The 13,057-nt window shown below is 41.9% G+C and overlaps 1 protein-coding gene across 1 annotated transcript; it reads left to right on the forward strand.

Annotated features, from left to right (window-relative positions):
- Positions 1–2,435: 2,435 nt before the first annotated feature.
- LOC124974143 (ribonuclease 8-like) lies at positions 2,436–2,905 on the forward strand. The gene is given in 2 exon segments (XM_047537639.1): positions 2,436–2,835; positions 2,838–2,905. Coding segments are annotated over 2 exon segments (468 nt in total).
- Positions 2,906–13,057: the final 10,152 nt, after the last annotated feature.

Raw genomic sequence — 13,057 nt, forward strand, 5'->3', positions numbered from 1 at the left:
TGCTTCTCTGGGAAACTCTCTTTTCCTTGGCAGCTGGCACTGGTCCAAAGGGATGGGTTGAAAGTCAGGAAGTTCCCTGCGCCTGTGCTGCCATTCACTCAGCGGCCTTGGGAAGGGTACTTGCCCTTTCCAGAATTTGAGCTCATTTTATCTGTAGATTGAGGCAATTCACTGAGGTGATCTTGAAGATCCTCTTCCCGTTCTGACCCTCCATCATTCCAAGGCATTCTCCAACTAGGGCGAAGTGTCAGACGTGGAAAGAACTGGACTCGCTGTGCAGCTTTCCCGACTGGAGCAGTGGTTCCCTGACTCAGCGCGACCATTTTTCTGTAACTTCATTGAGAAAAAGGGCTGCAGCGTGGAGAGGAATGAGTCCAACTGCACAACCCTAACATCCACCTTTTCAAGCCAGACTTGAAAGTCTTCTCCAAGGCTTTTCTAAGCCAGACTGGGAGATCTTATGCCTGTTTTTCTTCAAAGATTGGTTTCCCTTTCATAACTATTTCTCAGAGTCAAAAAGGAAACATGGGATCGTGGAAAGAATAGGAGCAGTGGAAGCTGAGCGGTCTTGATTCAAATCTTGTACTTGACATTCTCTGGTAGTTTGATGATGGGGAATTTCCTTAACTTTTCTAAGTCTCAGTTTGCTCATGCATATAGAAAGGGTAATTATATTTGCTTCGTACTAATATTGTGAGGGATAGACAAAAATATTGGAGGCATAAAAAGTACATTAGCCACTGGGAACAAAAAGTAAAATGCCAGTGGTTTCCTTAAATATCTTAAGCTGCAGGAACCCTGAGATAACTGACTTAGGGTATAAAATTCTTAGAAGGAATAGCAGGGCTCCTACAACTACTGGAAGAAAAAGTTGGCCCAAATCTTCACCATGTCGGCTTAGGACCTGACTTCCTCAACAAGACCCCTAAAGCACAAGAAGTTAAATCAAGAATCAATAAATGGGATGGATTCAAACTAAAAAGCTTCCTCTCAGCAAAAGAAACAATCAATAATGTGAAGAGAGAGCCTAAAGATTGGGAGAAAATCTTTACCACATGCACCTCAGATAAAGCATTAATATCTAGGATATATAAAGAACTCAGGGAATTCGACTGCTTAAGGATAGCCCCCCGACATTTTCGCTCTCTTCTCCTCACATTCATGCTTTCTCTCTCCTCCTTGCTTTTCATTCTCCCTTGCGCGCGCGCTAGCTCTCTCTCTCTTTTCCTCCATTTGCTCTCTCACCCTGCAGGGAGACACTCTGTTTGCTTAACAAATCCTCTTACGTGAAAAAAAAAAAGAAAAGAAAAAAGAACTTAAAAAACTTAACAGCAAAAAAACAACCCAATCAATAAATGGGCTAAGGAACTGAACAGACACTCCACAGAAGAAGATATACAATCGATCTACAAATATATGAAAAAATGTTCAACATCTCTAACAATTAGAGAAACGCAAATCAAAACTATTCTAAGATTTCATCTCACTCCAATCAGAAGAGCAATTATCAAGAATACAAGCAACAATAAATGTTGGCAAGGATGTGGGGAAATGGTACACTCATACATTGCTGGTGGGAAAGCAAAATGGTGTGACTATTATGTAAAGCAGTATGGAGATTTCTCAGAAAACTTGAAATGGAACCACCATTTGACCCAGCTATTCCACTCCTTGGTTTATACCCAAAAGGTTTTGAATCAACATATTACAGTAACACAGCCACATCAATGTTTATAGCAGCTCAATTCACCATAGCTAAAACATGGAACCAACCTAGATGCCCTTCAACAGATGATGGATTAAAAAAAAAACACACATATATATGATGGAATATTACTTAGTTTTAAAGACGAATAAAATTATGGCATTTGCTGGTAAATAAATGGAGTTAGAGAACATCATGCCAAACCTAAAAAACCAAAGGCCAAATGTTTTCTCTCATATGCAGATGCTAATTCACAATTAGAGGGGGGCAGGTAGGGAAAAATAGAGTTACCTTAGGTTAGGTAAAGATAAGTGAAGGGAGGGGAAGGGGTGTGGGGGCAGGAAGGATAGTAGAGTGAAACAGACATTATTACCTCATGTACATATATGACTGCATGACCAATGTGATCCTACAATATGTATAACCAGAAAAGTGAGAAATTACATTCCTTTTATGTATGATCTATCAAAATGTATAAATACATTCTACTGTCAGGTACAACAAATTAGAACAAATTAAAAATTTAATTGGGCTGGGGAGATAGCTCAGCTGGTAGAGTGCTTACCTCGCAAGCACAAGGCCCTGAGTTCGATCCCCAGTACCGCCAAAAAAAAAAAAAAAAAAAAAAAAAAGAATTTAATTAAAAAAAAGAAGGACTAGTAGGGCTCTGCCATGATGAGCTACCCACCCATCTACCTTTCCCTTTGCTCCACTGTCCCCCTTAGAAGAGATGGCACCACTCAGACCAGGATTTTACCCCCTAATATTGCTCCTGCTGCTGGGACTGTGGGTGACTGAGACCCCAGTCAGTGCCAAGCCCAAGTACGTGACCTCATCTCAGTGGTTTGAAACTCAGCATGTGCAACCCAACACACAAGCATGCAACTCAGCTATGGGTCAATTCAACAACTCCACAAAACACTGCAAAAACCTCAACACCTTCCTGCATGAATCCTTCTCCAGTGTGGCCACCACCTGCCAGACCCCCAACATAACCTGCAAGAGTGGCCATGAAAACTGCCACCAGAGCCCAGGCCCTGTGTCCCTCACCACATGTGAACTCACCTCAGAGAAGTACCCGAACTGCAGGTACAAAAAGAAGCATCTGAATGCCCCTTACATAGTGACCTGTGACCTCCCCAAAAAGGGGACTCTGGGAAACTCCAGCTGGTTCCTGTGCACTTGGATAAAGTTGTCTAAGGCCTGGGATCCTCCTCCCAAGATCTGCAAACACTTTTCATTGCTGAGCATTTCCTCCCTTGAGTTCTTTACTACTTCTTACCCTCTTTGTAAATACCATCTCCCTCCCACACACCCAACCTCACATACTCTCAATTCCTTAGGGGTTTTTACGGATGCTCCAAAGGAGGAACAGAGGGGTCCTTCTCTTTAACCCTTGATGCTTACTTTGCTTTCTCAGTGTCTGGTGCCCTGTGGCCCTTCCAGAGTCAAGCACTGGGGATCTCAGCATGGTTGATCCAGGTTTTGTGGAGCAATGGCTTATGTAATTTTGGAGACCTTCTTAAAGAAAAAGAATCTAAAATTACAAACACAAGGTAAGTTAAGAGCCTTGGAAGGGCTGTGGTTGGACAGCCTAGAGGAATCCCAGGCAGAAGGGATTATCTAAGGAAAGTGGTCGGAAAATCAGTGCTGGGTTCCCTGTGTCAAAGAAAGAAACGGGTCTGATTTTGCTGAAATAAAAGATTATGCAGTTCCTGATTGAGTTTGTGTTACTGCCCGGAGAGAAGAGGAGAGGTTTGCAGCTCTTGTTCAGAGGCCCTTCTTAATTTCGATAGACATCAGCTTCATCTGCCCCCAGGTAGTAGGAAGGGTAGCACTCTTCGCAAGCAGAGTCAGGGAGGCCTTGATACTGCCATCCATTCCTTCGAAAGCTCCTCCTACAAAGGGGAGGAAGGAAAGGAAGAACAGGCTATGCCCAGGATACCAGGATACTGAGGCCAGACCCCTTGTTTGTGCTCAATACCTGAATTCATGCTTTGCTGATATGACCCAGATCAGAAGCCTCAGCCTTCTGAAGTGATTCTCCCTTCCTTTGGAATTTCAGAATCAGGACTCACCAAAAATCTTAATCAGACTTTGTACAGCTAGCTATAGTAAAGGAGCAGTTTTATATGCAATCTACCTAGACCAATAATCTTCTAAAATACAATCAAAATGAGTCTTGGAAACAAAATCCTCAAATTTTTATTACTAGATTTAATTACTCTGTCAAATTGTTGTAAAACTTTGCTTCTTCTCAATTTCTGTTCTTAATAGATATTCAGAGAAAACTGTACAGATTACACACATCGACACACATGCATACCAACATAAGACACATACTACACACTTCCAGTCATATATGAGAACACAGGGACACACACTGGCACACATGTATGAGTATGTAAAACACACGTACACAGGCACACACAATCACAAGGCACCTCCTCTCCTTTCCTCTACCATTTCTGCTTCCTCTTTGCCTCTCCCTTCCCATATTTGCAAAGATTTTCCTACACAGGCTGTGACTCAGAATAAGGAAAGGATGTTTGTTGAAACATGAAGTGGCAGAGAAAGCATAGCATTCAGAAATTCCAACTCCCAGCCTCCTTCCAAGCTTTCTAGGATTCGAGCTCATTGCCTATAACAACACCATCCCACCCCAGCTGCAACTTCTTCCACAGCATGCAGAGCCCCTCCATCCCATGCTGTGCCCATCAGTACCACTAATGTTGCCCATTCCTGTGCTTGCGACCAGGGAAGACACACTGGAAGCAAGAGAGAAGCAATACTCTTCCACCACTCTGGCATCTTCTTAGAATCGTAGGCAGTTCCCTTTCCTGTGTCTGCACCTAAATGATGGTGTTTCTCAGGGTCCTATTCTTAGCTCTCTTTTCTTCTCACACTGCACTCAATGAACTCATCTTGTCCATTACTTCAAATGCCATTTACCTGCTGCCTAAAGGCATATCTTCAGCCCAGATCTCCCATGGTCTAGGCATGTTTGTCCATCTGTCTATTGTTTCTGGTCCCTCAGTGTCCTGCAGGCATCTCTACACAGAACAATCAGAACAAAGTTCATGATCCCCTGGCTACCAAATTCACCCCTCTTCCTGCAGTCTCTTGGGTTTGCTTAGTGGAAAAATCATATTCAATTATTTAAGGTAATAATCTAAGACACATCATTCTTTTTTGTTTGTTTCTTGAATAATTACCAATTTATCCCAGGTACTGCCTCAAAAGAGCACAAACATTCTTTGTGTTTCATTTTTGTTTGTTTGTTTGTTTTATACTGGGAATTGAACCCAGGGGCTCGTAACCACTGAGCCACATCCCCAGCCCTATTTTGTATTTTATTTCAAGACAGGGTCTCACTGAGTTGCTTAGTGCCTTGCTTTTGCCGAGGCTGGCTTTGAACTTGGAATCCTCCTGCCTCAGCCTCCCAAATCACTGGAATTACAGATGTGTGCCACCAAGCCCAGCTTGAGTTTTTTTCTTCTCTCTTCTCTATCAAGTAGCCTTGGGTTCCTAACATGAGCCTAACACATTATGACCTTGAAGTGAGCTGTAGTTTGGAAGGAGCTAGGCAAACACACCTAGTTATTGTGATGGCAGATTATCTTGTTGAGAAGACAAGAATAAACATTATATGTGAAACACTATCAAACAGTAAAATAGGAGAGAAGAATGAATCAAACGGCTTCTGTAACCTTTTTCTCCCGTTGCCCAGGGTTTCATTCTTCTTGACCTGAAATTAATTCTGTGTTTAGTATTAGTCTTTCTGTTGTATATCTCTGGGCTAACATTAGGTCTAGGACCACAGTTAGTCAACACAGGAGAAACTCAACCATTCAATATCTGTAAGAGTTGTGGCCCCAGAATAGCTTTCAGAATAGACTGAATTCTTAACTAGACTAATTATATCCAACAAGTGGTGTAGCAACCTGGGTAGGAGTTTCTGACTTCCGTGTGTAGGCTGAAGAAGTAGGTGGAATGTAATTTGAATCTAGGAACCATGGGCTATAAAACTGACCCATTTGGAGAGTAATGACACAGCACACATGAAACTGGGCTCAGTGGGGCAGCTGAGGGCCTGAAAAGAGCTATCCCAAGTCTGGGGACAAAATCTCCACTGAATGTGCTGAGCCACCGAGAACAGGCTTCAGAAACAGTGCTTGGGAAGCGTCACCCCAGCCATTTGGTACAGTCATTGTTTTCTAGTACGTAAGTATACTTTAATTCCAGAAAATTTAGAATTAAAGATAGAAATATTTACAAGAATGAAACACATAGCATTAATATGTTTAAGAAATTTGTACATATTTGGTATTATGGGTACTTGTAGTGTTTAACAGAATTTAGGGACTGGGGATATAGCTCAGTGGTAGAATGATTACTAGTATTCAGAAGGCCCTGGGTTTGATCCCCAGTACTAGAGAAAAATGGAGGGAGGGAGAGAGAGAGAGAGAGAGAAAGAGAGAGAGAGGGGAAGAGAGAAAAAGAGGTACTTTAGTCTATTACACTAGCAAGATGGACTTATAACTCTAATTTAAAATGTGCATGATTTGAAATGGAGCTTTCCTTTAAAACTAATGTTGGAATGCCAAGCAAGGTGGCACACTCTTGTAATCCCATCTACTCAGGAACCTGAGGCAACTTGGTAAGACCCCGTCTCAAAATAAAAAAACTTAGAAAGGTTGGGGATGTAGCTCAGTGGTAGAGCACCTTTGGGTTCAATCCCCAGTACTACTACTTACTACTACTACTAATAATAATAATAATAATAATAATAATAAAATTAGTGTTAGAACACAAGAAAATTGAATCACCCTATTTATAAATCATTAGATGTATAAGAGTTTTAGATATTCAATAATGTTTTGCTGGTTGGCTCAGATGACTGAATTACTTTAAAAGGACATGAAATATATTAAATTTATAAAATATACTTTAACTATTTTAATTCATATATAATCATTAACTACATTTAAAAAGGGGCCCAAATAATCATTAAATATAATTCTTTAAAGTGATTATTAAAATTTATTTCTTTGTAAGTTACATATAAAAGCTTAAGGAAAAACTGGACTTCCAATATGTCGCTTAACATAGGGAACATATTTTTTTTTTTCTTTTTTGGTACTGGGGATTTAACCCAGGTTGCTTAACCACTGAGCCACATCCCCAGTCCTTTTTATTTTTTATTTTGAGACAGAGTCTCACTAAGTTGCTTAGGGCCTCACTAAGTTGCTGAGGCTGGCTTTGAATTTGTGATCCTCCAGTTACTAGGATTATAGCCACAGCTGAGGATATAGTTCAGTGGTAGAGTGCTTGCTTAGCAAGCATAAGACCCTGCATTCAATTCTTAGCACCGGAAGAAAAAAAGGGGTTAGTGGCTCTCAATACTCTCTTGCTGGGCACAAAAGGGACATATATAAGTGTATATGTCATATACCTGTGTGTGTGTGTATATTTTTTAAATTTTTGTGTGGTGTTGGGGTTAAACCAAGGGCCTCACATGAGCTGGGCAAGTGCTCAATCACTGAGGTACATCTCTGGCACCCAAAAGGGACATTTAAAAAACTCACGTTCAGTCCATTTTCTATACTTTACTTCACAATTGGCTTTAGGATATATTTTCTGGTGTTCCCATTTTCTTTGGTTTCACTGGTTATCTTAGAAGGGAAAGAAGTCGCTGCGGTACAGGAGCCAAGACTCAGGCTCAAGACAGAACTGAACCCTGACCTACATCTGTCCTTGGCACTCTTCTTCCTGTGCACAGTGCTACCTCCCGGTATAGTAGGTTATTCTTCTGAATTGGTGAGATTTTTCCACTGCATTCTGGAAAAACATAGAAAGGGAAGCAGGGCATACCTGAGGCCAGTGTGGTAATGTCAGAGGAATTCAGCAAAATACAATCCAAGAAAAATTAAAATTCAGAGATTCTGATTGAATCTCCATCCTCAACAGGGACTTAGCCTCTTTGGCTAAACTTGGAGTCTTGAGACTACATTTTACCAAGTAAAGTGACTTTAAAAAAATTATTAAGCAAACAGCTCCTTCAATAAACAAAAGTGCATCCATGAAAGTGTGTGTGTGTGTGTGTGGGTGGGTGTGTATGTGTGTGTAAATACACATGTATTCATGGTAATGCGGTAAAGTTAGTAAAATTAGGAGCACTATATTCCACCAATGCAGGGGTTCCAAATTCCTCATCTGAAATGCAAATATCCTCAGGCAGAAAGAAAAGAAAAATAGTGTAATACATCCTTGGAATTAGTCACTTAGGTGTTCAGGTTGGCTTGGGAACAATTTGGAGGCATGGCATAGCATACACAGAATCTTGTAATATATGTCTCATGAGTAGGTGCAACATAGGCAGAGACCTGGAAGTAGACAATGAAGATGTCAAGGACCTGGAGACAAACTTTGGCCCACCTGCTTGGCAGTTCTGAAGACTGGAGAGGCCAGGGTGATTCATGAAGTTCTGGTTCCCACATTGCCTATCTCAGGAGACTCTGACTCTAGGGTCTGCCAATGAGGGCTTGAGGCTACTGCTAATATAACTGGCACATGTTACATCCTAAAAAATATCCATTTAACACAACTCATTTTGGGGGCAAAGGAATGCAGATATACAGACGGAAAAATACACAGATCACAAATCTGGAAAGCTTAAAGAATTTTTTTTTAAAAACTCATTTTTCTTAAAACTTTTCAGCAAGTGGAGATTTATTACCTATAGAGATAAACAGTCCCATTTTCAGGCAGCTCTAAATATTAAAACTCCCTTACATAGAACCTAATCTTCTCTATATAACCAACAATTCACTAATGCCCCATCACTCTGAGCCTCTCAGAATAGGTTGAGTTCCTCTTCACAACCAACCTTTTAAATATTTTAAGAGAGTATCATGACCTCTGTCCTCCAAATATTGCTTCATCTGGCAATAACAAGAGCTATAAAGTGGCTCCTGCTGTTTGACTCAGTAATTTCACTTTGTGAAATATACCAAATGGGAATAACTCAAAGTGTGGAGCATATTTGCACAAGTTTGTTTGTACATTTTCTTTGTATAGTAGAGAAAGGTTTAACATATTTCAAATGCCCTAAAACTGAGAGCTACTAAACAAATAATGGACAACTACTCAAAACTTTCACTGAAGACAATTTATGCAAAAATAACCTTGATGCACAAAAATGTGTTTGGGCAATGCTACATGAAGAAAAGAGAACATAAAAATGGGCTATGGGCTAGGAGTAAAGCTCACTGGTAGCACATCTGCCTAGCATGTGAGAAGTCTGGGTTCAATCCTGGGCACTGCAAAACAAAAAACAAAACCTCAGTCAAATGGGTTAAACTGCAGAGGAGATTCTGAGTTTGTACTTAAATTGAGTCCATAAATGAATTTTCCAAGCCATGCATCTTTCAGACTCTCATAACACAATGAACTTGCATCTGATCCAGAAGATGTTCCCATTTGTTTTTAATTCTGTCCTGTGTATCTTCATTTGCAAATATCCTCCAGTGGACAAAGAACTGTGAGGGTTGAGTTCAGGAAGAAAGGAAAGTGAAGCAGCTGATTTCTCCTCTCTACCTCCCACTCCTGCCAGGTTTCCACCTTTTTTCTTCCCACCACCATTTCTGTTTCTATGGGGCTTTGGGCTCCTCTTACAGTCTTCACCTGGCCTGATAATATCTTTGAAGACCCTAGTTAGAAAAGAGCAGTGACAAAAGATACATAACTTCATGAAAAGTTTCTTTTTAGGTTACAGGTGGTTTGTCATGAGAGACAGGAAAACAAAAATACGTAATCAGAGATGAACACTGTGAAGAAATAAGAGTGATTAAAAAGGCCGCTGTAGACCTGTCAGACAGCAACATTTTAGTTCAGGCCCAGAGGATGAATTGTGGGAAAAAGTCCCTATGCATAAAGAAAAGAGAACAAAAAGGTGCAGAATTGGGAATAAACAAGTTGTGTTTAAAGAACTAAAAGGTCACTGTGACAGGAGGGTCATTGGTAGGTAGCTTATCACATGAGAGGGGTGGTAAGAAATGAGGCCGGAGAGAGAGAAAAGGAGTCATGATGCAAATGGGAAGCTCTGAGAAGAAAGGGTTGACAAGATTGGTCTGATTTGGAGACTTTTTAATTTACCGTGTGTGTGTGTGTGTGTGTGTGTGTGTGTGTGTGTGTGTGTGCGCGCGCGTGCGCATGTCTTGATGGTGGTGATTAAACCCAGAGCCTTGCCCTGAGTTTTTCCCCACCCCCTGAGTCAGATTTTTAAAATTTTACTGTGACTGTGATGCAGAAACTGGCTTTTCAGATCAGAGTGGAACTGGTAGACCAGCACAGAAACTAAGGCATTGGCAGAGGCAAGATGTTGCTGATTTGGACTTTGGAGATAACTAGTTCAGAGAAGACAAATTGTAAAATTTTTTGTTTGTTTTGGTTTCGGCTATTGAGACAGAGTCTCCCTAAGTTGCTGAGGCCGGCCTCAAATTTGCAATTCTCTTGCCTTAGCTTTCCCAGTCACTAGGATTACATGTGTGCACCAACGTGCCCAGCTAAATGGTAAATTTTTAAAGGAAAATTACCAATTTAATAAAGCCGACACTAATTAAAAATTAAACCAAAAATAGAATTTATATATTCTGCAGATTTCTTATCCTAAAATAACTAAGGTTTTGTCCCCTGTTTCTTTGGAAGGCACAATTAATAGGTTCTCTCAAGTCTGTTCCTAAAATGTTCCTCATGGTCTTTCCTTAATTCCTCCTTAACTTGGGGTATGAGACTGAAGCAGAGTCGTAGACACTGCTACTCTCTAGGTGGATAAATAGTGAGCAGTCTAAAGCCCCAACTCTATATAGAGGGCAGTTACAGCTGTTGGTTCACATTAACCAGGCAATAAAATTTACAGATACAGATGTTTTTTCTGCTTTCCCTCATGTTAGAATAACACTACTTTTCCATAAAAATCATACTGGAAACTTGTTGGAAATTATTTTAACTATTACATACTCTAGAACAAGTCTAAGAAAAAATGGGTTTCCCTCTATGACCCCCAAGGACATATTGAACACTTTCAGAAACTCTTTCAGCACTGGTTATTACAAAGACAAGTTTAACATTTTTTAAAGGTGATGCCGAGTTGGTAGAAAAGATGATATAGTGTTCAAAATTCTTCTTTCGTGAGCTTTGACAGCTTAGGTAAAGCCCTGTCACTTAGTGGTTGAGAGGGAAGGCTCTGGAGTCAGACTGCCTGGTTTCAACTTGTCTTCTTCATTTACTATGTAACTTAGAGCAAGTTACTTAACTACAATAAGCCAGAATTTCATCATAAAATAGGAGATTGATAAGCCCTAAAGAATATGAAATTGGTGAAATATTATGAGAAATATTTGTAGGAGAGGGCCTCTAATCTTGATCTCTTCACAGCCTTAAATTTCTCCATTTAAACCTTACTCCTGGTCTGGGGTTGTGGCTCAGTAGTAGAGGGCTTACTTAGCACTTGGGAGACACTGGGTTCAATCCTCAGCACCACATAAAAATAAATAAACAAAGAAATCTTACTCCTTCATATCCCTACCAAAAGCACACACAAGGGATAATTGTGTACAAATGCGTGCGTACACACATACACACACACACACCCTTTCATGTAAGAGATTCATTCTCTGGACAAAGTGGTATTTAACCACTTTAAGCATATACGGCACTCACTTTAAAAAAAACCTTTGCAATTAAGCACAATTTTAAGTTCCTGAAAACAAAGGGTAACTGCATCCCAGACCCTGTATCCAAACTCCCTCATCTCACCAGCTCAGAAACTGTTTTCCTTTTTCCCATGGGTGGGGGTATTCCACTCCTTTTTTATCAGGATATCATGGGCCCCCATAGCCAGCTCAATTTATATTTCGCTGCTTAGTTGTGGGAACCTTGGACTTTACCAGGGGTTCCCCAATTTGCTTGAGTATAAGAGATGTAAGACCCAGTAAGGGAAGGTTCACACTCTCTCAATACTGAGATGGGTGCGCTGGGCTTGAGACAAGTGATTAATAAGGTTCATAAAACATTCTCTGAGAAAGTTTCCCAAGCACTGGCCCCTACAACCAGCCACAGGGCATTATTTACGGAGTGGACACCAGGGGGTAGCAAAATCTCACTCTCTTAGCTGCCGGGCACTAATTACAAGGAAGCTGGAGAGCTTGCGTGACTGGAGGTCACCTAATGTGGTTGGAAAGAGCTCTGCCTCCATGGTTCTCCTCTTCTGGGAAGATGGTCACTGGGGTTTGCTGCCCTAGATTGTTTTTAGACACTATGGAGCAGAGGTCTCTTCTCACCATCAAGGAGAATGAACCGTTTTTTCTCTTCCTTTTCCAGAACCAGCCGGTAAAGAAAGAGTGGAGTTTAGCGTCCTGAGGAGGTGAGAGAAGAGCCTGTCACCTTGGCAACGACCTTGCTTTCCCTCAGTCTCCCAAACTCATAGGAACTAAATGTGCCCCCCCCCCCAACCCCACACACAACTGCAGTGGGCACACCTTCACATCCCTCTCTGGGGACGATTTGACCTTTTTTTTATCTCCTCTCCAGTGCCTACCCTTTGGAAAAGTCCACTATTCTGCCTCGGTTCCCCTGTGCCACACAGAGGCAGGGCACCTCCCTGCTGTGCCTATGTCTCCGCCAGTACTCCTGGGAGACCCCCACCCGGCAACTATTTCCCATCCAGATGCGGTGAAGGATGCTTGCGGTTTGACAGTGAGGTAGACTGGATGAGGCTACAACTTTCTTAACCAGCCTAGCCCCCTTTGTCTACTGCGTCAGATACTGGTCTCCATTACCAAGAGCCCTAGCTGCCCTGGGTCACTACCAAAAACGCACAAGAAGGACGGGTCTGGCATCCAGTACCGAATCGTGGGTTAGGTCTAACCGGAGGGTTGGTGCCTTCCCCCCTCTAGTCGAAGAGGGATAAGCAATGCGATCAGGAAAGGTCCAGCTAAGAGAGAATGCTGAAAATGTCCACCCTTTTGTACGACTCTACAGAAAGATTCTGATCCCGGGACCCTGCCCACTCAGTCACGATATCCACCCCCCATCCCAAGCCTTCACCGCTCCATAATTCCCCCCACGCCCCCGCCTTCCCCAAGCAGCACAGAGGAGCCTATTGTAGCCTGGAGGTTCGAGGACAGAGGAGATGGGAGGGGAAGGAGAAGGGCGGGCAAACCCCCGGGAACTTGGGGGAATCCCCTGATTTCCAGGCCCTAGGTTCTACCCAAAGAGGACAAGAGCTCGAGGATCTCTTCTGAGCCCCAGGGCCTTCCAAAGCTGACAACCGAGGGGAGAAGAGAGTCC

This window comes from Sciurus carolinensis, chromosome 2, assembly GCF_902686445.1.
Source record: "Sciurus carolinensis chromosome 2, mSciCar1.2, whole genome shotgun sequence".
Lineage (NCBI taxonomy): Eukaryota > Metazoa > Chordata > Mammalia > Rodentia > Sciuridae > Sciurus > Sciurus carolinensis.